Genomic DNA, 27,763 nt, shown 5'->3' on the forward strand with positions numbered 1-27,763 from the left:
GGAGATTTTCAATGATAGTCAACTGTGTATTGTGAGGAGGGCAGCTTGCTACACCTCTTAATGAGCAAGTTTAAGGTTGTTTTCTTTAGAATTGTGAATAAGCAATTAATTTGACATAGAGTACATGATGCCACGAGATGAGTAGGTTAACTCTGTTGTATTTCTCATGGTTCAGGTCCTTTTTCAACATGATTTGCTCCGTACTCAGTCGCTTGGTTGAAGCCCCCCGCCCCGATTCTTTCATGTGACCAGACACATGACATGGTCAGAAGGAAAGCCGATGAGGAATGTCGTGGCTAAACGACACAGTTAACTGTCTCTCCTCGCGCATGATATTTTACTTAGTGTCAATAAATCCCTGTGAAATGACTGAAAACCAACAACGTGTTATTATGTAAGCATTATTATGTCTCTCAATACTTTCCAGCCAGTCAATGGATTTCAGCCCCAAGCCTATTATTTCCTGAAGGTGTAATTAAAAAAACAAAAAAAAAAAACTGGTCACAAATACATACACTGTGGTAATTAGCTTAACTTTACTCAAACAGGAGGTAACAGTTTGGTGTGGACTATTATCTGCCGTGAATGTGCTGCAAATCTTTATACTGTGTGCCAGGAAGTAGTTGAATCTGGGATAGACTCAAAATAAACTACAATGCCCATGTTCATTTCATCAATGTCGGTTGGTCCACCACTTTGGTTCCAGACTGAAATATCTCAATAACATGCATTGCCATGAAATGTGGTAGACACATCCATGGGCCCAGTGGAGGAATCTCAATCAATGTTCCAATGGTCCAATACTTTGGTTTAAGACCAAAAACCTGCAAAAATAATGACATTCCCAGTGACTCCAGCTTTACTTTGAATTTAGCAGTGATGTAAGAAGTCTAATTCACTGAAGGAAGTACTAATACCACAGTATGAAACATATTTCATAATCAAGTGCCTACGTATTGTTTGAAAAATCTTAATTAGAAAACTAGTGACTAGAATTTAGATAAATATAGTGAAGTAAAAAGTTCATTATTTCCTTCCAAACTATAGTGAATTAGAGGTATAACTGACAGGTAGGAGACCCCGGGGAAGACCGAGGACACGCTGGAGGGATTATATCTCCCGGCTGGCCTTGGAACGCCTCGGGATCCCCCAGAATGAGCTGGAAAGTGTTGCGGGTGAGAGGGAAGCCTGGGTCGGCCTGCTGAACCTGCTGCCACCGCGACCCGACCCCGGATAAGCGGCTGATAATGGATGGATGGATGGAACTGACATGAAATAGAAATACTCAAGTAAAGCAAGTACTTCAAAACTGTAGTTTATTTAAGTTTAGCACTTAGGTCTACTATGTTGTACTTAACTGGCTTTTATGGATAATTAGCTAACGTTAGCACGTTATAATGAGGAATTGGGATGGTGAACATGGCAAACATGATTCCTGCTAAACATGTTTAACCAAGGATGCAGCTCTTTGAGTAAAAGGCAAAAAAGCAGCGAATAAGTAAGCTCACTTCATTGTTGGTTTTGGTTTACTATTTATTTTTTGTTTATATGATTTTGACAATAACATAACAAACAAAAAAAACTCTTTAAAAGACATAACTCCGTCCAAACTCAGACGTGTTGTGCCTTCTCCTGATGTTTGTGAAACATGGAGCCGTGACCGCGGCTGTCAGAGGCTTTATACCCAGCCTTTGGGAAGCCACGCCCCCTGATTTTCCACCACTCACAGGGCAGAACGTGATTAGCTCATCGCGCCTGTCAGTCACGCCTATCTGCCGTTGCTTCCTGTGTGAGCCAGTGGACTCGGTCTGTCTGCAGAGAGTCTCCGGTATGGGCAGGCGCCTCACTCCTCAACTTTTAAACGGAGGTTTTTTTTTTACAACAGTTAACCTACGTTACATTTGACACGGTTTATATCACCTGAAAATGGATTTCTGAATGGAATAACCCGAAAGTGAGTCCGTCGCGAGCGTATTCGACCGTTTGAATTCATTTTTTTTGTTGTTCGAGTTGTTGAAGGAAGAGGGGAAAATGCCAGTTGCAACTCTTCTGCCTTTTACCGCGACCCCGAATCGGAAGTCTGCCAGCCCGACCTCTTTCAGGTTGACAGAGAAATTCATTTTGTTATTAGTGTTTAGCGCTTTTATAACCCTGTGTTTCGGGGCCATTTTCTTCCTCCCGGACTCGTCCAAGCTGCTTAGCGGAGTTTTCTTTCATTCCTCCGCGGTGGAGACCAACACCCGCACCGGTCCGGACAGCAGCGACCCCGGTTCGGCTGGAAACGACGAGAGAGTCCTGGCCAAAATCAGAAAAGACCACGAAAAAGCTCTGTTAGAGGCGAAGGATACTCTACAAAAACGGCCCGACGAGATAAAACAAGACATTTTAAACGATAAGGATAAAGTTGCGAAGGACAGTCTGGGTAAAGGTGGGAACGATGTCAATAATTTACCTTTCGTTGAGTATCACCGCCCGCCCGGAGCGACCGGACACGAGCCCGAGGACCCCGAAGCCAAGGAGAGGCGGGCTAAGATCAAAGAGGTAAGGATCTGTTGAGCTCGCGCACTCTTCGTTCTATGGAGGAAAACGTCCCGCCAAACTCCCCCTCAAAATCAGGCATTTTAAAAATGTTCCTCGGGCTTATGGCAGTTGAGAGACATGGTAAAACATAACTCAACAGTTTACACGATCCCCAATACCCTCTTTACAATTCGGCGCATATATAGTCCACCAAGGAGCACTAACGCGAATGCAATTTGAACTTTTACATAATGTTTGCTTGTTATCTGGAAAGTCCTCCCCGCCGATATACCTCGCGGAGAGCGGCGGCAATAAACGTGCACCAAGTATACAACTTGTCTTGTTCCTGAATACACGCGGACCACAGCAGAGCACTTGCAGTAGCCGAAATGTGCAAAACATCTAGCAGGGCTTAGCTGAGGGTCTTGCGCCATGTTGGGATTCCCCTACGTACACCTGCCGGGGAATTTGACACATTGACTTGACTGCTTTTTCAACGGAGTTCGGCGTGGCGTTTTTATTTCCACGAAATTGAACAGCAGTCGGTTCCCGTGGAAAAGGGAGGAATGCGTGCAGGATCCACCGACCCTCCTCCGGGCTGCTATACCTGTCTTTCAAGTTTCCCCGTGTCAGGACAATGCGGGGCCGGTTCAAAACCTGCTCTGATCAGGCAACACGTAGGGGAACGGTGCCGATGTGGAAGATGGAGATCAGCTTCTCACAGATCTCAATAAATTACTTGGGTTCAAAGTGAACTCCACAGTTGCTAACCTGAAGATTGTGTGTTTTAATAAAACCTGCGAATTCATGCTTATTCTGATTAATATAGTCACTAATTTGAGTCATAATTCAGCCTCATATTTATTCACTGAGATGGTGTCACAGGCCCATATTGCTTTCATTCAATAGCCTGTGTGGCCCCATGATGTCCCATCATTCCACACCGGTGAAAGCCAAATTGAAGCCTTGTAGCCTGCAGCAGAGTGAGGGGGGGGAAAAAAAAAACACCAACAGGTAGCATGTCCTGCAGTTTTCTGTTTCACTGCACCGTGTGTGGGTGTGAGGAGGAAATAAGTGAGAAGCCCAGTGGTGAGGTATCACAGGGGGTTTCAGGTTGCTGCAGAGGGTGCTAAATCACACTGCTGCATGATCTGTGGCGTTGTGATCTCAAACTCTCTGACACGAAAAATATCCTCACTATGAATTCCAACCAAATCTAGATGGCGATGGCATTAATATTTTAAGTTTTCTAAAAATTAAAAAAAAGGAGATTTCCCATGGCGCTTTTGAAGAGCAGTTGCCGTAGATCTGCTCAGTGAGGTGATTTCCATTTACTCATTCAGGTGGTTAAGTGCTAGACTCACGAAGAGGACCATTGAGTGTGTGAGCAGATAAGGGTTGGGTGTCCTGACTGAGAACATGTGGCTGGTGCTAGGCATTCAGATGGACTGATATTTGCCTTTTCATTAAAAATCATTTGAAAAATAAGATAATTGCAGGTCAGTATTTCCCAGAGCTGATGTGCTGGTGGAGCATTCCTTGTGTTTGGTATTAAAGATACACAGTTAGAAATACTGATTGGGCCACGTTTCTGACCTTAAGATGACATCGTCTGCCACTAAAAGGTCATGCTGTCGAAAGACACTGTGTCAACGAATAGCTATACAAAGCAGAAATTACAGTTTACCGATAGTGTGCATGCTCCTGCCAACTGTTTGTCATCACAGGCTATATCACAAATCTAACGTATTTGTCATTTTAGCGAAGGTAGTACAAACGCACAATCCCAAGGTATGACGACTTAAGCATTCATTACAATATACTTTCTATTGAGCCCCGAAGGTGTTAATATCAGTGTTTAAGGTGAAATAAGATACTTGTTAATCTAATTTAAACTCTAGTACAACCCCTAATCCCAAATCTCGTCCCTCCCAGCTCTCTGTTCGGTCTTTTGAAGTTAAAATGTGAACTTTGTTACTTTGCAAACAACAACGGCGAGCCGGGAGAAAAGTCAACACAGCATCGCCCCCCCACTGAAAAAGCAACGGTTTTGAAGGTTTCTTTATTTTGTCAAGGCAGCAATCTGTGTTTATAAAGTGCAGTGGAAACACAGATTGCCTCGCTCTGGGCTGTTTTCTTTAAAATGGCCAGATATTAAATTAATTTAAATCTGGGGGAAAAAAAGTACCTCTGGTGCCAAAGGCGTCAGACTGAATATTTCCACAAATTGCACTGATGCTGCATTTTGAAAATGTTCGCAGCTCCAGCATTCAGGTCGATACATGTTGTTCGCCTGCTACTTGTGTTCATCAGCTGGTGATCTGTGGTTGACATTAGCAGTAAAAACACACAGTGCTTTAAACAGTAAAATAAACAGCTGTTAGCTGGAGATCGTCTGCTGATTCCTTGACAATAGTGTCAATGTAAGAATTTGTACAATAATATATACAATACAAACGTTGATTTTCACCAATTGGGTGCTGCATGAAAATCGTTGACACTTGAAGGGCACTGAGAGGTTAGTTAAAGTGGCATCCACGTTAACAGCATCAAGCCAATCACGTCAGGATAATGATTACCACCCAAAAATACTGTCTGACATCGTCCAGTCACCTTTTCTGTACAACAGCTGCTTGGATTGTGAGGGTTGCAGTTTGTCGCAGAGAGGAAAGGACAAGAGTGTCCATCTGTAACTAGCTGCATCTTAATCTCTGTTGGTTCAAAGTACACCCAAAGTGTTGCAGAAATGGTCCATGACAGTGCAATATTCTATGACAGGAAAACAAAAGCAAACGTCTGGCAAAACTCTCAACCTAATGAAGCAGCTAATGAACAAGTTGGGGGGAGAGAGAGTAGTGCACGTGGCGTGTCAGACACAACAACTCTGGGAGTCTGTCCGAGGTAAATTGTAGTGGTACAAACTATTTTATTGAGCTTCCTTTTTAGTAAACTGATCCGAGTGATTTTGAGTTCCCTCTGGTAAACCTCTGCGCGATACACATGTCTCGGGCTTTTATTGTGAAAGGTAAGAACAGAAGGAGTGGACCTGCTACCTGGTCTTTGTAAAGGTTGAAAGGAGTAATACAGATTTCCAGAGCCTCCCTGTTTTACACTATGGTGTACATTTTGAATACGTCAGTTCCACACGTTTTTGGTTGATGCCTCGTTCCGGGAAAAACAAATTGCTTCCCATTTTTGCACGGTAATAACAGCATTCTGTGTGAAAGTATTCATGACAAAAACAACGGTTCGGGAAAATATATTGACGTGCAAATTAATCTTGACAAAAACGAAAAAACGCCCTGGTGTGTAACATCCTTAAAAATATAATAAACGGAAGATGATCTTTTTTAATACTGTAAAAGCAGAACAACACCCTAACGCGGCCTACTGGGCCTCCTGCCATCGCGACCCGACCCCGGATAAGCGGCTGATAATGGATGAATGGATGGATGGAACTCATTCCTGTAAAACAGCGTAGTTTTGATCAAATTTGAAATGGATACGTTCTCAGCAAACCACATCATATCAGCGGTGAAGCACATTTGACACGGGGATGTTTAAGTAAACGTTGGCTTCCGTGTCAACAGATATCACTCCTCCATTAACATCCAAGACACGTCTGTTCCTGGTATTATAATACGGGAGCTTCCATTAGAATATTTCCAACAAGGAAACCGCTAAGTGGATTTAACAAACCCTGTTCAGCTTCACAGTTGGGATGAATAACCAAACCGTGTTGGATTTGTCTCGTATGATTAAGCAGCAGTTATGACAAATGTCAGCATATGGGAGTTTTTCATTTCCCCTTATCCCTGGTCACAACTTGAGCCATGGCTTAGTTGCGGTTTTAAGTGAAGTGTATTTCTTTTTTAGGATTTCAAGTTGTTGGGCTTCAGTTAGTTCACTTGGAACTAGGGCTGCAGCTCCCGATTATTTTAATAATCGATTATAGGTTGATTGTTTTTTCGATTAACCGATGAATCGGATAAAAAAAAAAAAAACATTAATTTCCAACCCTTTATTCAAAAACAGAACTGACAGTGCAAAACATGTTCAGAAAGTGCACAAACAGGTTGCTCCTTGAACATCCCTGAGTTGTTAATAAAAAAAAAATGGATTAACACTAAAAACATACACATGTATGCTTTACATCTGCCAAATGTGAGTCCTTTTTACTGTAATTGATCTACTTAGAGTAGAGGCTGCATTTAGCATGCCCTGCTTTATCACTATGTATGAAATACTGGGACAGTGGGAAGCTGTACTGCTCCTTTCACGTCTGTTTTGACCACTACATCAGGCTGTGCTACATATAGAGCGTCCTCTTCCTTAAACTATTTCATTCTGGGTCTCTTATGACCACGACATCACTTTGTTGGCTAAGTGAAAAAACCTTCAGTCAGATCCGCCGGTGTGCTGGTTTAATGTTAACGAGTGACAGCGTGAACTGAACCGGTTACGGCATGTTTCATCACGTTATGTTACGTTACGGAACATAAAGTAACTTTAACGGCAATACACAACCCAAACACGTTAGCTAACGTGATAGCAAGCCGACTAGCTTCCATTAAAAATAAGTTTGAGGGAAATGAAGACGCTGTCGACATCTTAACACTGATTGGCCAAGACTCGACACGTCACATCAAAGATGTCCTATTTTTGCGAAGATCACAACCTCAGCTTTTCTCTGTGTCTCACTCCAATCTCAGACACGATGGCAGTTGCTCCGCTCTTTTCTTCTTTTCTCCGCGACTTATTGACTGGTGTAATAATCGCGCGACACAACGAATCGATAATGAAATTTCGTTGCCAACACTTTTGATAATCGATTTTTATCAATTTTATTGATTCCTTGTTGCAGCCCTACTTGAAACGACACTTCAGATCCAATTAAAGCAGTGTATAATGTTAGTGTGATCTTTTAATGTAACTGGGATCAGTTGTCTCAGGTTCTTTCTCCTGAATACACCCGGATCAAAATAGGATGTGGTTAGTTTGTGCACAAAAAATTCAAAGTGCAAGTAGGCTAACATCATTTGCAGTCATAAGATATGTGACAAGGAACATATATATTCGCAATATTTAGAAAAACATGCATCTGACAACATGCTGTTTTTATCCCTGCCTACTTTTTCTTGGACATTTTCAGCTCTGTAAAGCCCATAACTCTGTTCACCAAGACGCAGCCACACCAACATGCTCCGACATGATCCCCTGCGCCTCAGGTGGCCTGGTGTTATTTAGTGGAAGCTTCTTGAATTATTTGAAGACGACGCTCTGTGGCAGGCGCCTCTCACTCAAACATCGCCACCTTCTGACCCAGTTATCCAGGGATATCGGTGCGTTGCGGTCTCAGTGGTGGTCTGAGCGTTGTGTTTGTGACGAGCACAGAGATGGGCTGCGGCAGCCACTCAGTAAAGGATAGACTAACGACTTGTTGTGAGTGACCGCCACAATCCCGCAATCAGCCAAATCTGTTTGTCTGCTTCAAATCAAAGGCCCTCTGGAGAGCCCCTCTCCTCGCAGTCTAGAGGACTGGGCTTTCGCTTGGCGGCGCAGGGTGGCGGGGATAATGAAAACCCCTCGGCTGATAAACAGGGAAAATCAAGGTTGATGGGGTCGGTCGATGCTGGATGCTAGAACACCTGCGTTATTTGACACAGTAAACTACTTTCCCCTCCGGTAGTAACATGTTTCTTACCAGCTTAAAGTAGATTGCGTCTCAGGATTGCCACCGCCGTCGCACCCCTGGAATATTATGACATATCGAGCAATGTTTTCCCATCGGGGAATTCGGGAGATGTGTCGACAATGGGACAGAATTCTCTGCAAAATATTCTTTTCACAAGTAGCATGACGTAAATCAGTGAAATGCGTGTTTTTCTGACACTTTCACCCATTTAACCCGTGTTAGCAGTCAGTCTGAAAGAGGGGCAACCTGTATGCGTGACCCTCCTCCCGACCAAGCTGAACTACAGGTCAGACACTGCGCAGCTTTGGTTCGAAAAGACACCTCTTCCAGATTTAAACCCAATTTAACAATGTCGACGATTGAGCGGCATTTATCCGACCCTTTTTATGTCATAAAATGCTGTGTAATTCTGTGGTTTAGTAGTAAACTCGTGGATTTACCATTGCTGACTGGAGTTTCTTTGAACGCCGACGAGCAGAGATGAACCTGTGGGTTTCTTCTGTGTGCGTCATGTTCACACTCCCTGTATGAAAAGGTGTATCAGTGCTGGAGTTACAGACCGACGACCAAGGAATTGACAAACCGTTATACTTTGGTGTTTGTCCTTTCAGTTATGGAAAGTTGTGAAATGTCCAATCGCAGAGTAGGCCATTTACAGCAGACATTAAAGTGTGTCTCCTGAACACGCATTACCTGCCCTCATTTTCACACACTGTATTTTAAACACTTGACTGTTCCCCGTGTCCTCGCAATCCATATCTAAAGGTTGTTAAATTACCCCACTCCTGGCAAAACAAACCTACATTGAAAGCAGATTCTTTGTCGGTGCCATCATGCCATTTGGTGTTTTAGTCATTAAGTTGTAGTTTGCTGCAAGATCTCAGGATTTAGTTTCACCAATACCATTCCCCCAAAGTTACCTTGAATAAAAATGATCTAAATGGTTTCCACAGTCAAATTTTAAAAAAGCAATTTGACTTGAAATCAATTCCTTCTCTACCACTGTAATTAAGGCCAACAGACAGCTGCGTCTTCACTGATTCGTCTTCCAATCTAAAATCACACAGGTAATCTCTTACACTGTATTCTGCGTGGGGTGCCCCTGAAAACTCCCTCAAGGACCCTTTGGAAAACCTGGAATTTGCTTTAAGAACCCCTGCTGAGAGATCTTATCTTTGTGGCAGCATTTTTCTTTAAAAAAGTAGAATGAAATACGTGTTGCTAATTAATACACACAGACTCAACTTTTATGCTCTAAGCTGTGTGTGTGCGTGTGAAGTTGGAGCTTGTTGCCTTAAGTATGCAGATGAGATGCAAATGAGCATTTGACTGGCCATAAGGACAGTGTGTTTGCAGTATTTACTCCTTTCAGCTCACCATCTTAAAGCCCGTTACCTCTGTCAGCAACTCTTCTTCTTTGAAATGCACAAACACACTTACAAAGAGGGATCTGTAAGCAACCACACACACACACACACACACACACACACACACACACACACACACACACACACACACACACACACACACACACACACACACTGTTCAGAGAGCCGTGGATTAGAGGCTGGTCGTTTGTAAAGGTTTCTCCTCTCGGTCCAAAGCCAACTGTCGAGCAAAGATGAAACATCAATTCTTCCTCCCCCGCCCTCTCGCATTTCTACATGCCTGTCATTTCATTTCCTCGCCCTTTCGTCTTCAGGCTACAGTTCAGTTTTTTAACCCTCCCTAACCTTTTTCGGGTTAACTTGGCAGCCTATAAGTCCTATTTTGGTATCGACCGTTTGAACTAATTGCCTCTGGTTCCCTGGTCCCGCTTCTGTTCTTTCTGTGTGTGTGCGTCTGTGTGTGTGTGTGTGCGTGCTTTCTTTAATTTTCTAATGGCTATAATAGCTGTGGCTGATGACCAGCACTCCTGCTCCTGCACATGTTTGTTATGTGCATCAATGTACTGTGTGAGGGTTACTGTAGACTGGGAACTCCTTTCATTCAGTGGAAGTCTTCAAAATGTTCAATGTTAATTTTTAGTAAAGTTGTCGAAGTCATCAGTTGCTGCGTTTGTGTCGAACCTTTTGTGCCACTAATCTTTTGGAGGTCTTTTGGAATTAGTATGTACAACTCAAACTGGAAAACAAGCTAATATCTTGCACCCCAACCAGTGGTGCTAAAGCACGTTCTTTCCATATAGTAGAAACCACGCAGCTTTAACGTAACAGAGCGTGCCGGCTTCCGCTCCTGACCGGTGCAGTGGCAGATTGTGTCGATTTGGAAAAGAACCAGATGCCAGTTTCCTTTTTCTCTGCAGAACGGTTTTAATCAAATGATACTGCAAGAACAGATGCAACGTTTTTTTTTTGATGAACTCAAATGGCCGAATGTGCGCTCTGTTCGAAAAATAGAAGAGCTACCATGGAGCCCACACTGTCACTAACTGCACTCGCTGCATAACCGTTACCTGATTTTTAGAAAAACCAAAAGAAGCAACGTCAGAGAGGAAACCTACAGATTGCAGTGTAAGTCAACTGCAACGTCCCAGTATCCAGTATCACTGTTGCACAGCGTCTAACCACGACTCGCCCAGAGATTGTTGGCTAATGTAATAAATCAGGATGTCCACCAATGTTCCCTCTAATTCTTTTTCAGCACTGAGCAAATACATTTTTTTCTGAGCGCACATTTCAGCACTGTGAGCAATTCGCAACCACGCGACCTGCCGAAAATGACCACAAGCCTGCGTTAGCCATAGGGGATTCAAAGAGATGACAGCAAATGCATCAATATGTATACATGGTTGATATTTATTCAATATCCTTTATAATGGCTGGACTTTGGGAACATTTTAATGATGGTGTTTTACCAGTCAGTTTAGTTGAACTTAAAGGATCTTTGTTGAACTTCAATAAGGGGAGGTTATGACTGGTTCACTGGTTATGACTGATAATGATATATATAAAAAAATAAAAGTATCAAAGGTGTTTAGTCATTTCTCAGCAGGTACAACATTTAAGTGGAACTTCATTGAGAGAAAAATGCTAATGCAGTGCTTAACAATAATTATAAGCCTATTAAATTGACATGGTAAAATGACATTTTTCCTAAAGGTAGCCTATATAAACAATTTAATAACTTCATATTCTTCATATTTAAATACGTCTGAAAGTTTCATCCTACCTGTGTCTGTTTGGACTATTTCATCTAGCCACTCATGTTTGAACGTTAGGCAGACCTTTTTCTGAGGCACCTGCTCTGCCTTTCTTTTCGCCATGGTAGCCTATAGCTGCTGGAGCAGGGCCCGCCAAGAGGAACCTAAACAGCGCCGGCTCATGTGGCGCTCTAGGCGAGCTTCACTCCTGGCGCCTGGAGGAGGACAGCGGGGGTTGGGGGGGGCCAACGGAGGCAGAGCGCTAGCAGAGGTACAGAGAGCGCATGTCGAGAAACGGGACGCTGATTGGCCAAGAAGACTCGATACGTCAAATCAAAGATCTTATTATTGCGGAGATGGCTCACTCCTATCTCAGAAACACTGGCGCAAAAAAGATTTTTAACCCCTGAAAAAAAATCGTTTGTGCGGCCACTTCGACTGGCCTGCGCGGCCATGCACGCGCGCAGCTTAAAGGGAACACTGATGTCCACCATCTTCCCTGGACAGACACATCTTGCTGTACCTGTAGGCCAGGGCGCTGGCTACAAGATACAATAATGTATATTATAATAGTGTAATAAAGTCACAGTAAATATATAGTCCTAGTGGATAGCCCGTAAGGCTTTAGATATTTAAATGATTATGGATTGTTACAGCACGGCTCCTATAAAGTCACTGCGACTGGATTGGACCAGTAGTTGAGTTTCAAGGTTGTTTCTGGGGAGGTTGAGGATGAATCTACCCGTTCCAGGTCATGTGTTTGTTGCCTCTTGGCTCGCTGGGAGGGAATATAGACTCCCGAGTGACTGTGACCAAAAGACGGGCCCCAGCATCCCACACACCACAGGCTTGAGACAGTGGAATATTAAGCTTTATTGCCCGCGGGCCGTATCAATCTCAGGTACATCACAGCGCTACGTTGCCGTTACTGGATCTACCCTCCCAGCTCCGATCCGGCTCATGCATAGTCACTGAACATTGATTTGGAAAAACCATGGAGCAAAACAAATAAGATGGATCGTTATCACCATTTCCTGGTGTTTGTGCTGTAGGTCAAGGCTCGAGCAAGCCTTTAGGTGTGGATGGGGACTTGTTGTCTTCGGGTCAAAATGACCCCAAGACATGAGGGTTAAGCAAATACGTGGGGCCAATCATTTACATTTTCATTTATATTATACCAACTGAAAGACATACATGCACCGTCTCGTTGGGGTTTCTGCAGTACTTTGCTGAAGGCAAAGCCTTTTACTCATTTAAAAAAAAGAATCATGATATTGAGTAAAGATGAAGTAAACATTGACAGAAATATACTGTATTTAAAACCCAATCTCAAGAAATCATAATGTTTTGGAGACATTTCTTTATCTTTGTAGACATATACAGTATAAAGTCATGGTTGAATTTACTTTATTTTTTCTAGATGTTTTATCTTGTGATAAGTGGTCGTATAAAGGTGGGTTCGTAGTCCCTTAAAATCCATATCTAAGTTATTGCTTGTTGCGTTAAAATTTGGGAAAAAAAGCTGAGACAAACTTGCATCGTGCGTTTCACATGTAGACATCAGCAATGTAAGAGCATTTTTGTGTGTCGTGATGCGTGAAGGTAAACAAACCTGATGATTGAATGTTTTTAATGTACTAAAAGTGTGCCAGAGAAGTTAAATGAGCATAATTGGTTGCTCATGTTTTGAGGCTGTTGTTTTGAATCACAGCACTCGTGAGAGTCTGAAATGGGCCTTCGATCATTCTATTGAAGTAAAACTGAGCCAGCCAGCCGTCGTCATCAGGCAGGGTAATTGATGACCTTGAAGCTGTAAATGCATGAACGTCAATATTTAAAACCAATGCATGTTTAAATTTTTTTTATTTAAAAAAAAAAAAAAAAAAATCTTCAGCTCTGTGTCAGTGACAAACTTTTGTGTTTATAGGCCTGGCTCCAGCTGTGCTGCGGCCCATTTCGTCTGCATTATACAACGGCATACAATTATTTATTTTTTTTGTAAAATTAATCGTTTAGATCAGTAGATTAATTGGTAAACAACTTGATCGGTTTATTTATATAAAATTAGTTGTTAGTGGCAGCTCTGCCTCAAACTCCCACTGGATTCAATAAAATTAGTGCCTTTTGTAAAATGGCTAAATTAATTGTCGACAACGAAATCACCAATAACCCCTCCGGTTCCCTCCACGCATCATTTGAACCGCCTCTGTTTGATGGTTCAGTCCACTCTTTTTACTTCACAAACTTTTTTTTAGCTTCTGGAGAGCTCGTAGCCCGACAACAGCCAAACATAAACTGGTAGACATGCACTTACACTATAAAAAAAACAAGTCCAAAGAAAGACGTATTGCTTGTACTGTGAGCCAAACATCACAAAATATAATCTAGAAGTAGGTAAACAAAGAGAAATTGATTTTTCTTAGGTTTGGGCAACGGGAAGTCTTGTGGCGCTTCATATTATGTTTCCTCCCTCAGACCTCCTGCATGAACAGCCTGACATTTTCAGCAAATGGGGAGCTTTAGAGCTTCACTTTTCTTTACCCAATCCTATCAATACACCACAGGTGAGTGTGAGTGTTTCTCCTGCTGTGGGCAACTGCCTATTGACAGATTCCAGTAGCTCTACAAATGTTATGTGCCCATGTTTCATTTGGCGCACCAGGGAGATACGAGTGTTTCCTGATTTGTTTCTCTTCCCCTTTCTCTCACACTCTAATTTTTTTTCTTTCACTCGCCTACTCTCTTGGCACACGCAAAATCCTGGAAATACAGTAGATTTTGTTTTCTAGTGTGTCCTTCATTTATTAGAATGCTTTTAGGCTCTTAGTATGAACTCCTACATATAGTGGCCAAGCACTTTTACTCTAGACAGGCTATTATTTCAGACATGTACTTTGCGAATGTGACTGTATTTTACTGAGAAGCCTCCCGGTTCCCTGCATCTATTTACTGCGTTAATTCTCTGTCGCTGCTGTTTGCTGTTAATGGAAACTCTACTCTTTCCCCTCCATCTGTTTCACGTTAAAACCCTTCCAGCCTCTCAGAGGGCACAACTGCTTTCCCCTTTCGCTACAAGGCTTTATCTGCAGGAAGTGTGTGAGAGCCATTATAGGAGAGATAATCAGATCCCAGTTTTCAACCGGGACGTTATCCGAGAGAGGATGGGAGAGAGAAGAATGAGGAGGTGCCAGTGCCGGGTTCAGACAACGCATGTGCATAGCTTTTGGGATCATTAGCAGTCTGCAGTAGGATTGCAGGATTATTAGCATTCCTTATGCTACAGACAGTGATGTATGCTGAGCAGGGCGGCCTCTCAGTCTCATGGGACTTTAGGGGAACACGCACACACACGCACACACACGTAAAATCGATCGCTTTATAATAAACCAGGCCCTGTGCATTTGGAGCAGCCGCCGTCTTCTCGGCGAGTTTGTCTCGTCTTGCTCAGAGCTAACATTAACTAACACTGCTAGCTCATTAGCATCCAGAGGTTATTGGTTTCATTCACAATCGCTTCAGGGGTACGACGTGTGATATTGGAGAGTGAAACACGGTGGACAAATTGGCATTTAGCTTCAGGCGTGTTTTTAGAGTGGTGTTTAGAGTGTTGGAGGTTGGCAAAGAGCAACGAGGCGTTAAAATGGGCCGGCACAGCAGCGTCTTGGGTAAAGGCGTTTTAATATCAATTCCGTCCGGGAGTAACTCACTACTTTAGTCACGCAATCTTTTCTCTTGGTATGCTTTAGTCATGTGATCATACAACCAATCTAAATGATGTTGAGTCATTGACGACATGGATGTAGAGCAGTGCTTTTCCTGAAACCTTACAAATCGCTGCTGTTCAGTGAACATGTACTTCACAGGTTTAGTAGAATTCTCTAATTTCTAAAACTAAACAAACCATTAAAAAAAAGACCATTAGATTATCTGGAGCTGAAAACAGACCCGTGACAAAATACGTTTGCACGTGTGGTGACACTTTATTAAGTAAATCACATTGTGAACTCAATGTTTGAAGAAGACCCGATACAATCAAACAATATTTTCTAGTTTAAATCCTGCGTCCCTGTTTTCATTTTTCATTCATCTCTTGTCACAGTACATGGCAAATCAGTGTCGGAGTATTTTCACACCAAATCCCTGTCTTTCATCCCTCTCTCTTCCTCTTCCTCCTACTGATCCAGCGACCGGTGATGGAGGTGTGTGTGGAGCCGACACTTCTCTCGCTCTAAACTCCAAAGCCCGCCCATTTTTTAGCGGCCCAATCAAATGCGAAACGATTGAATTTTAAATCTCTCTCATGACTGTACAGCGCTCAAATATTCCGTTTTGCCGTGGACCACGTCACGGCACAGAAGCTTAGGACTCTCTGACTTCAGTTTCACTGGGACTTCAGGGCCAATGGTTCATCCAATTAATCACTTTATCAAAGCTAGAGGGAGGAGGGACGGTGTTTGGTTAGATCCATTAAGTAGTTGGAATGACAAATAAACTCCAACTTGAACTTAAAACAAGAGTCGGTATCACCTGGCCTGGTGTGACCTGTTATGCTGGACCGGAGCCAAGTAAAGAGACCACACCTTTTATCTGTGGCACACTGGCGCACCGTGTTTCTTTTTTCATCCCAGCAGTCTGCAACAAGCTGCAGCACAACCTTTTCATATTTGGCCAACCAATCTCAACGTGAAGGAATTTGTTATCGTCTGTTCTCGCACACGATCAGTGTTGCTGGATGCGCTTCACAAGACCTGCGAGAATTTGAGTATGTGGCACACAGTAAAAGGTAGTGGGAGGAGGAGGAGCACAATTGGGGATATATAAGATATTGATTTGTCTCGATTTAGAGTACAGTTCAAGGTCATTAAGTCATATTAGGGGTGGGATAAATACTCAATACTGAGTGATGCATATTGTCGCGTTTACTGCAGATAGATCTTCTCTACATCAGTTTAAATAGCACCGTAAATGCAGAACATATTGAACATTTATAGTCCACCGCAAGACGGCAACAGGATTTACAGCTAACTGTTATTCTGGGACATTAAAGTGCAGTTGCATGCAGACTTGGGAATAAAAAAAAAGAGTAATGAACGCAAATTTCCCCCCAAAAACCTGAAGCTGAATAAATCGTGTCACTTTTTTTCATGTTATGTTCATGTTGGCAGTGTTCTTTTTGGGACAGGGTATGAAAATGCACCCAAATGGCATTTTTTTTGTCCTGCTGACATCACCTGGGATGTGAGCCCAAATTCAAGCCATTATGCACACATCTGTAGTTTGGCTCATTGTGTATCGTGCTATCATGTTTTCTTATTCAGGGTTATGTTCCCATATACTCAGTTTTCCTGTTCATTCAGCGGTTAGCTTTTGAAGTTGACCCACCTGTCTCCACTTGCAGTGGCTCGCCTGTGCCGTTCATGCAAAATAAACGGCCCGTCCAAAGGCCACGGACATCAATTTGTCATTTCACGTCGCGCCAAAAAGTTGCCAATTTATTCTTGGCAAATACAAACTTCTAGGTGTTGACACAAACAGGCTGATTGCCTACAAATGTTTGAGCTGGCTAGATTTCGCCCTTTCGGCTGTGAGCCTCCAGAGGGGTTGAAGTGTTTTGTGACCAGGCCTTGTAGCCCAGAGATGGAGACGGAGGAAAACCGCTCTTAGATATTCAATACCAACGTGTCTCGAGCGCTGCGGGGGTCACGGTCCACTGATTCTTTCCTTAATCCAATTCAGTCTAATGCCCGGAATCATAGGCTGTCAATCACATACTCCATTTATTTTTCAATCTCCCTTTCCTTCCTTCCTCTTTCTGTGTGAGGGCTAGCATTTCAACTCTACAAGCTCTACCACCCTGCATATTGTATCAGCTGAGGGCCTGGAAATCTCTTGATAGGGTGTGAGTGTTTACGACCAACATGTTCCATGTTCTCTGACTGTTTATGTAAAAAAGAAATTACATCAATATTTCTCATCTTATCCATCGGAAATAATGGTACCGAATTTTAATTTCAGAGCATTTCTGTTGCCTCCACACGGCTCTCAACAATGAACAGCTCAGCTCTCAGCTAGCGGTGCAAACTACTGCAACAGTGTTTACCTTTCCTTTATCGCAACGACGCTGTCTTCATCTTCACATAGCAATTAAGTGTTTTCTGTTCTTATAGCCAAGAACCTTTTTAAGTGTATGTTCATGGATGCTACTTGCCGTCAAAGGTCACTCAACATCATGTTGTCTGTTTGACACATGATTAAGGTTCTACAAATTGTCAGTGAAATTGAGCAACACGGCGGCTTAAGTTCGAGGAAAGGTCGGCGTTTCCTTCAGTTGCATTTGCAGTTTTTCTTCAATTAGCGTCGGATTTACTGCTGTTGCAGGTAATTACGCAATCAGCAAATGGGACTGCCCTCTGGAGCCGCTCTGCAAGTGATGGAGAGCCGGAGGGTTGCGCTATAGTGGTGGTATTTGTGCGAGATCAGCAAGATCCAAAGTCACGTTAACATGCAATGATGCTGAAATAGAAATGTATTTTTAATGAAAGAATTTACATTCCAAAACATTTACGAAGAACACGATTCGACTCCAGCTGTGAAAGAAACAAAAAAATGTCCTTTAATATATATATATATATATATAAAAAAAATTTGACACAGCCATAACTCTCCCTTCTCTCTTTGCTTTGACATTATAAAAGTAGTTCTCTGGTATTACTGCTGTGTTTCTGTTTCCAAGAAGCTTTTTCTTGTGTTGCTCAAGAACTCATCCACCACTGTCACTATTGTTTCACTATACTTTCGTCTTACCCCCCCCTCCCCCAGTGGTTTGAAAACCCAGTTTTGATGTGGCTCGTTTGCCTCTTTTCTCCCAGACACGCGTGTGTGTGTTGGCTGTGAGCTGCTGAGTGCCCAGTTCAATTTACCGGGAAGAGAGGCCAGCCAAGTACACAAGCTAAATTATTCAGTCTGCAGCCACTCTAACAAACGGGTGGAAGACGATGAGGGAGCGAGGGAGAGGGGGAGAGAGCAGTTATACACATTTTGATCCTCATTCATTTAAACGGACTTGATATGCAGGTTTTATGAAAACACACATTTAGTAAGCTTGATTGGAAATACTGTGTTAGACACGCATTCATTAAGTTGACAAGAGAAAAGGTCAAGAATAAAGACACGAAGAGGCACAAAAGGAGGGACGCAGGGTGAGATGAAAAGGTCTTTATCTACCGATATGGGTTCTTGGAGCTCTGTCAGGTTATTTGTTTTACTCAAGCTTATTATGGTTGTTAATTTTTCTTTCAAACTAATTTCATGCCCCTCAATTCATTGTTTTGGACAAGAAGGCCTTTGGAACCGAATTTGGATCTCAACAGGGCACCTCAATTTGCTACTGAAAGCGTAGCGGAGACACATTAAATAGAGTCTATGATCTGAAAAAAATCAAATTCAGCTTGCCATAGAGAACCATTGGATTATTACTTCAGTCCTTCATCCATCACATCAGAGGTCAAGCACTCTGATTTTATTAAATAAAATCATCTGCAGACTAACATGTCAGCGCCGCCATGACCCCACACACACACACACACACACACACACACACACACACACACACTCATTATGAACTCGGCACCCGTTTTCATAGCCAGGGGGTGAAACTCTCCTCACTTGATTTAACCCACGTGAACCCCTAGTCCACCAAACGGCAACAATTGAAGCCCTGTGGTGCCAAACGGAGCAAACTCAGCACCTTCCTGTCCAAATAGTCTTTTTTTTTTTTCGCTATTGACTTTTCTCATGCCAGACATTTCATCTTGTCATAGCAAGAAAAAAATGTGTGTTCGTCTCATAACATTAATAAAGACTTTGCTCTTTTTGCACGATACCGAGGCAGTGGCATCGTGTCCTCCCACAGGTGAAACGCTGAAGCCGGTGCCCTTGCGTTGCCCTCTCTGAGCGGTGCCTTTACTTTAACGCTCATATAGATAGTGTGGGTATTTACCACCCACCGGGAACTGCAGGACGTGTGCACAACCTCTGATCTGTGTTTGTACCACCGCAGGGCTTGCTTGGTTTCCATCTCTAGACTTTTTGGTGTCTTTGTATGATTTGGCATTGCAGAGGACAAAGTTCATTGAGATTATTTGTCTTTCATGAGACTGCATGACACGGGTAACGACCAGGATCTGAATTTAATTTGACAAATGATCCGCCAAAACCCGCACATGCATCAAATTCTTAAGCTGACTGGAGCTGAAATCCCCCCCAGAAGCTGGCTCGCAAAGCCACTTCTGCCCTTCTGAGGAAAATATTTGGATGCAACTGATCTGTTCCACAAAGGAAAAAAGAAGTAAGGATTTGGGCTTCTCCACCACTGCACTAATAGTTACAAATGTTAGACTCTTAATGTGTTTTAGCTGGCTAAAGAAGATGCATTGGATGACTGCCCAGCTGGTAAAAGAGAGGGGCTCAGAGGCTTCCAGCTGGGAACTTCAGAGGACAATATCACTTACAGTGGATCTTCATGACTGGGACAAAAAAATAGCCTCAGAGAAAAGGCTTTTGTAAGAATTAATGGACCACAGTCCACTGTTTTTCTCTTAAATGCTATACAACTGGGGGACCTTTGCACCCACACACAATTTGCAACATAAAAAAAGGTGTTTTTATATTCAGCCACAGCGCGTAAGATCTTTTTAGAAGTGGGCAAATGGATGCTGTTTGTTTAATTTAATACACTTCTAAACACTGAACTAAATTCATCAGGTGAAAGTAATGCGCTGAATGAAGTATATTCACAATAAAATGCATACACTTCTGTGGTTTAACAGCTAAAAGCTTGATCCTCTAAATGGTCGGGTAAATAAAGGAAGCAAAACATATCTTTCTAGATGCAGTGAGTCTGTTCAACGTTATTCAGACTTTGTATAGGATATTCAGTTGGACACTCTATTTAAGAAGGCAGTCTTTTATTCGGAGCAGATTACATAGCCAACACTATAATGCAAATTGTGCAGTAATTATGTCTGGGACTATCCAGGTTATAAATTTGCGAAGATTAGAAAATGCCATGACAACTTTTATTATCCCTTTTTTTTAATGTGTGGCTTGATTACTCTGGAGTGGAGCGAATCTAATTCGGCTCACTTTGTAGTGGAGAAGAGGTATAATTATTACATTATCACAAGTTTAAATATCATTACCAAGACAATATTTGAGACTGAATATAGCAGGAAGAAATACATTCAAATTGAGGGAACCATGTGTCTGGTTTAAGAGCCCAGGGCTTTTAATCCTTTGTCTGACTGGAATGGATGGTGAAAGTGAAGCGTTATGAAAATTGGACAACCCCGACGGTGTGCTGGGTGGGTGGGATGTAAATGTTATAGATTATTGTCTTCGTTTACTGGCATTGTTCAAGCAATTGGATTAGCAAACAGTGATTCTCCTGGCTGATTAATGAACCCGGGGGATCCAACTCAACAGACATGGATTAGAGCCCAAAAGATCAGTCGCTTAATCGTTTAGCTCTACAGAAAATTAACCAACAACTGTTTGTTGTTTAGGAGGAGATGGTTTATGGAGACTATAGAGTTTGTATTTCTGGCTAGCTTCTTTCCACCCCAACCCATGGTACCAATCCTGGCAACGCTTTTTTCATCGGCGACGTCACAGAAGTGTTCGAACGCCGCAATAATGTCGACGAGGAGACAGAAAATCAGTAATTTGTTTCTGTCAAACGGCCAGAATCGGCAGTTTCCACATTTAGCCTCTCAGTCCGGCTATTTCGTATTCGATGGTTATCCCCGTTCCTCCGGCCCAAGTCATTTGAATGGAGCGCAGCATTCTGGCATTCTCTGCTGTTCAGTCCTCGTCTCTGCCAAACTGTTCAACAAATGAGTGATGAGCTCGAGCTCTGCTGCCACCGCCGCCGTCTGCCTTCTCTCTTCCCTGCTGTATCGAAGCAGGCAACGGGTGTAATGGAGGGAGGGAGAGAAAAAATCAATCTGCCTTTCACAAAGTCTTTATTAGTTTGCCTTTTGTCAAGCGGCTGGGTCAAACCAAATTGGGCTGCTTCCCACACCAAGAGAAAGGTCAAGTCAATAAATGTGTGGGGTCTGATACAGTTGTGCTAAACCAATACACACACACACACACACACACACACACACACCACCCAGAGGTTTGAGAGGAAGTGTTTAGTACTTCGCCCCGTGCCATGAAAGTCAAAGTTAAATAGAAATTGAAAACCTTTTGTAAACCTTATTAAATGAAAAGCCCAAAATGTACCCAATACATTTCCCTCTGTAAAAAAACGGCGGAATTTCAACAGATGTCGAGTGGAGGTGTAGAAGAGACTTGAATCCACCCTTAAGATTATACACGCAGCACTTTCCGTGTTGTGAACACTTTTAGAGGCTCTTCAATTCCAGCTCTTGGTTCGACATGTGTCAATTGTCAGAATTTAATTATATACAAAAAAAACCTTCATAACACATGGGTCATAGCTGTTATTGCTCCATTTCTGAATAGATAATGTCAGTTATTATACCACCATGACTTCCAAGTGTTCCGTGTTTCATTTTGACATCTTTTAATGTCAATAAATGCGTTCCCTCTGGAGTGTTTTGCTGCCAGAACCAGGTTTTGAACCAAACATTCAGTCGCAGATATAGATTTTACCCCTCCTCCTCTTCCTCCGCCTCGAGTTTCATCATTCTCGCCTCTCCTCCCCAGAAGGCCTGTTGGCTAATATTGATCTATTAGTTTGTAATGTTGCATCGCAGGTAGGCCTGTACTGTTGACCGTGTAATCAACACTGAGCGCTGTTGAGCACCGATCAGACTATTGGGAACACGGCATTTTTACGACCCCAATCAGGTCAGCGAGTCTTGGCACAGGCTCGGCTTGTTGGGAGCGCTGGGATCCATGAGACGCAGACGAGGCCTGATGGGACATTTTTATTGACTTGGACTTTGGATCATCGATTAGTCAATGGTGGAGAGTGAAGTAAGTCATAAAACGTATGTTGAATAACGGGGTGATAACAATTTGACCGTCTCGGTATTCTCGCTCCGGCCATGATATTGAATGGCTACCTCCATGTGAAGCAACAGTGTGGCCTCCGTCCGGGCCTTCGCTCTTTGCTCGGTCTCACTGATGACGTGACCCAGCGGCCACCACGCATCGTTGCTTTTTAGTGCTGCAGTGTTTTGTGTGCTGTTACTTTGTGGTCCCTACTACAAAGTTTGATTGTAAGCAGACCTAGACCTTCTTTTTCCAGGCAGTTCAATGGGCAGCTTATACACCAGCCGTAGCAAACCAAACCAATTAGGCAAATGCACCAGAGTCTGTTTAAAACCAGACCGGTTAGGGCGTGAAAAATGAACCGTAGGCTCGATGTCGGCTTGTGGACTGAACAAATCAGCTCATTTCCATCTCCATCCTCCACTCTCTGGTGTTGAATACCATTACATTGTTTGTCGTCTTTTAAAGAAGATCAATTGTAGCCTTCGGAGAGAATGATCACGAGCGGCATGCAACTTTGAATGGAGTCCTCTTTGTTTGTTATTCCGTTCTGTTGAACAGCCTCGGTTCTTGTCTCTCTGCGAACGCGCGGCATTTCAGAGAATGAATCGTTTGGAGCTTTGCTTCCAGGGCTTGTTAGAAAAATGTTAAACTTAACGCCCAATTAGATAAACTCTTAAGCCTTTTGTTCTTCTTTAACCGCAGTCTTTAATACACATTGAGTGTGTTGCTCACTGTAAATTTGACCCCAAATGTCAGGAAGAAGATGCACTCCTTTTCCATTCATCCGGGGAAGAATTAGCAGGAGTGTGTCTTTTTAAACGTGAAAGGGAACAAGTTTGATAAAGATGGTGCCTGATGCTATGCCAGACTGTGCTCGAGATGACGCTAAATGTGTCATTCATTATTCACAGCTTTCCTTTTTTGTTTGTCTTACAAAAACTCAGAACATATCTTGTCTCCTGCTCGCTGTACTCGTTGGAGGTTTTTCACCGTTTGTCTTGGCGGTTTCACAAACGGCTGCACGGACCGCTGGCTGGTGCCGCCGTAGCAGCTGCAGCTGGCCGTCACGGAAATAAAGTATTAAACCCACTTTTCTGTCTGAAGAGACTGCGGGGAGGCTGCATCCTTTCTACCGGCAGTACAATACTGACCCATATATGGTTGCTGAAATACTAAACCGCTTAGGAAATCCCTCGCTGATCCCTGAAGAACTGCTCCCAAGGCGGAGGGGGTGGATGTGGTCTCTTGAGAAGTGGGAACATTTGAGGAGACGAGGTGGAAACGCGATTAGTTGATTTGAAAACAGCATGGGTCAGAAATAAAGTCTTTTTTAAAGATCTCTCCCAACACAGAATGAGTTATGGCAACAAAAAGAAAAACTGGTTTTCTTCACACTGGTATTGTTTTGGTAGTAACGGCTTGATCTCTGTGTCATTGCCCACTTCTCCTTCGACCTAATTGCATACGAGTTTGTCAGTATTATGAGATGAGAAGATAACCATACTCTAATATCTATATATTACTATACTATATGATACTAATTTATATTGCAGTGAAATTTCGCCAGTAAACATGCATTTAGACAGGATTTCGAAACAATCTGTTTAATTATATATGTTATGTAAATAGGGATTATTTTATTGAATATGTGCTAATTTGCATACATTTCCAGAACACTAATCTGAACATCGGCTAAAGCTACGTTGAATATAGATGTTTGGTGTATGTAAAAGCTACTTTGGCTCAGTCTGAGAAAAAACGGGAAAAAAAAAAATCTGTATTGTAAAATGTACACTACAGGTGAATAGGATACAACACTTTAACTAAAATATATCCACATGAACCTCCAGTTGATTACTCGCATTCAAATAATTCATTCGTGTGTTGAAAGTTTTCTGAAATGTTATTTTAAAATATGCAAATGAGGCACAGGCATCTCTAACTTTTGACGCACATAGACAAAGTGTAGTAAAATAATCAGCTGAATGTGTATTTTGTATTCTTTCCACAAGTCTGAAAGAAGACTAACATTTCAAAAGGGACCAGTGCATACAAGAACAATATCTTCACTTGTCTCTGCCAGTTGCATCTATTGTTTTCAAATAATTGCAGGATGTTCTACAAGTAAATTAGCTGGTTAACCCACTTAACACTGTCCACTTATTTCATCCGAGTTATCTCTTATAGTTGAACGTTAACACACTGCAGAATCAATCTGCACTCACAAATGCATTTCCATGCAATCATAGTGTAACCTTAATGACGATAACAAAAGCCCTCATCACGTTCGCGCTGATGAATTACATCACGCAAGTCATTTCCTGCAAATTGATTTTTATACCAAAGTGGAAACAAATGGCTGAATGGGAGGCAGGAGGAAAAACGCTACAGGCAGTTTGAGAAATGATCAGTGATATAAAGTATGCCTGATTTATAGTGATTGAGTAAAACAATACAAATGATTCGTCAGCACTTGAGGAGCAAATGTCTAACTACCTGGGGCACGGAGAGTTCTTTTCCTCAACCGCTCGCATTTGACTCGCCTGCCTCTACGGCCACCTGCTTTACCTTTCAGCGAGGCGTCCTTTGTGGCAGGCTTTTGTTTGCCTCCTCCGTTTCATGCCTTTTCACTTCTTCAAAATCGTGTCTCAGTTGCTGTTCCCCACCGGAGAGGAATTGGCTCCTTCATTTCCCTGTCATTAAACCGCGGCTCACAGAGGAAATTGCTTCACCTGGGTTACTGGCCATTATTCTCACACATTTGTAATTCTAATTATTTGTACCTGGGCTCATTTGCATCTCAGACGTCAGTTAAGCCTAGTTTATGGTTCTCCGTCCGTAACGCCGTCGTTGTGCATTCGAAGTTCTGCGTCGAGGGAACGCGTTGCCTGCAATTACCGCCATGCCGCCAGGGGGGTGTGCTTGTGTGGCTGTGTGGTTTCAGGGGTTATAGCCGAATTCCGGTCACAGTAAACAATGACAACCAAGTTGGAGCGGCTGCATTAAAGTTGGAGCTCATCAATATTGAAGAGCAAATGCTTATATTGCAAATGTTAAAGCGGAGGCGACAGAGAAGACGTTTGCGGAGGTGGTCTGTACGACCACTAAACCGGTCGAGGCTGGGAAAAAGCAACTGCCGGAAATTACGTTCTGAGCGGACCAATCACAGCGCTTGCGGTCCGCGTCAACGCGACGCGTAGTTAGGATTTTTTGGAGGTGCGCGTCAGGCTACGGCGTAGGGGTCTGCGTCAACGGCGTAGCTACGGCGTAGGTACGCCGTCGACCTGACGGAGAACCATAAACTAGGCTTTAATCACACACACAGACACAGACGACAGTAAGTAGTAGCATTTACAATGTCTGCATTCCATTTTTCGACATGCCTGTTTTCGGGATGTCAGCAGAACCAATACCAAGTGCATGCCAACACTTAAAAAAACCTTATACTGTGCCGCAGGTAGCGTCGGTACTGGCTGGGTGGCTGCATACTAACGCCGTCTAAAATATGAAAGGTCGCAGTACTTTTTTATTTATTTTTCTTGATGAGGCTACATTATGGACAACAAATCAGAGTTGAAATCGGCGGGAAGAAAGCTGGTTAGTGCTAGCTGTGCCGAGGAGCTAACGGATAATGTTAACGGAGGTTGCATTGAGTTTCATCGTGATGCGTTGAAGCTCTATTCAGTAAAAAGAACTGTTGCTCGATGGTAAATTATGATGCCATTATGGTGTGTTCAAGTGCAATCTTGTCAAATATATTTCTTGGCCGAGAAACTTGAGTAAATCCAGTTGTTTTGAAGAAGATGTTTTCACGGCAATATACACTAGATATTAAAGAGGTAATTATGAACTATTTAACTTCCAAATACTTGGTTGTTTTATTGTTTTTCACCTGGGCTTTTTGTATTACGACAAGCCAAAATGTCTGCTGGAGAAGTGTTAGTCCTGACTTTTGGTTTAAAGTGACCCGATTAGCTGAAGTGTAACATCATCTGGAACATCCCCTACACTGCCTTGTGAGATTTGATTAGCCCTCGCGTCTCTCTCTTTTCCATTATGTTTTCCACGTAGGACTTTCCGAGCCCTTTCAGCGGGGTCTCTGTGTAAGTGGTGTAATGGTGCGTACAGCCTCTCAACGTCCTTCTCTCCTCTAATATAGATGCAGCCCCGGGGTCTGGCACATTTCAAAATGTCATTTCTATTTCATGATGTTTAATGTGTCAGACTCCGCATTCCCCGTCTCTCCGTCCCGTCCTTAGGATTTCAAAAAAATTATTCTGTTCGATGTCTCTGAAATACATAAATATTCGTGGTATCTGGGAAGTATGATTTACATGACGCAAGAAGCTTTATTTATTTGATTAATTTTTTTATTTGTATTATCTTGTTTTCGCCAAGTTGATCAAAGTGAATGTATAATGCACATAATTTCTTCCCATAGGAAGGTGTGTGTGTGTGCGCTTGTGTGCTTGTGTGTGTGCTTGTGTGTGTGTGTGTGTGTGTGTGTGTGTGTGTGTGTGTGTGTGTGCTTGTGTGAGCTTGTGTGCTTGTGTGAGCTAGCAGCAGCTGTCTGGCCGGAGATAGGGTTGAGAGAGAGATGCAGTAATATTTATTTTTTATTTGCAGAGAGGGGGTGGATATAGAGGGAGAGATTAAATTTAGGATAGCATAAACACAGACAGGCCCGGTAAACAACCCCGCAGCAACTCAACCAGTGTAAAACTCACAAGAACTTGATCAATCGGAACCTTTTGGCCGAAAGCAAAATCATGCCTCTTTCTGCTTTTTGTTCTCTCGCTTCATCGTTTCCTCGTGGCCGTTTTTGAAAAAGCTGCCGATGAGTTGCTGCGGTTTTGCTCAGCTCTCCGACATACTCGTGCACTTGCAGCTCAACTTTCCTGCAAAGGTGAAAGGGGGCGTGGTTAAGATCACACGTGTTGTCGTAATGCACCACAACTCAACATTCCTGTTGAATTCTCTGCTCTTTTTGAGAGGCGGCGGACATGTGGCAGCATCAGCAGGCGCTAACATGGAGTTGAATGAGTCAGTGAGTCGACCTGTAATATTTGATGTAATCTTAAGATTGGTTCTGGCAAACGCCTGCCAACGTGTAGCTGATCCAAAAACAGCTGTTCGTCCTTCTGTTTCCTTTACACGAGATACACAGGAAATCACACGCGTTGCATAACTGCCGTGAAATGAACAGAAGAGGAAATTAAAGCTTTTTTTTTATTTTTATGGTTAAGCTCGTGTGTGCCTGTATAGCATATGTAAATATGACAGATTGCTATCAGCGGGCTTGATTTCGCCTCATGTTACCAGTGATGTGCTGTTTTATTAAAGCATAATCACACTGCAAACTTTGACAAGACGAGAAC

General features: G+C 42.8%; 1 protein-coding gene across 1 annotated transcript in view; it reads left to right on the top strand.

The window, feature by feature from the left end:
- Positions 1-2,031: 2,031 nt before the first annotated feature.
- The window catches only part of man1a1 (mannosidase, alpha, class 1A, member 1), a gene marked incomplete at both ends in the record, with an annotated part of 112,222 nt that continues 86,490 nt past the window's right edge, over positions 2,032-27,763 (top strand). Inside the window, one exon of the mRNA XM_079216299.1 lies at positions 2,032-2,541. Coding sequence (XP_079072425.1) covers positions 2,032-2,541 — 510 coding nt within the window. The remainder of the gene's footprint in view (positions 2,542-27,763) is intronic.

This window comes from Taurulus bubalis (genome assembly GCF_910589615.1).
Source record: "Taurulus bubalis genome assembly, chromosome: 3".
NCBI lineage: Eukaryota > Metazoa > Chordata > Actinopteri > Perciformes > Cottidae > Taurulus > Taurulus bubalis.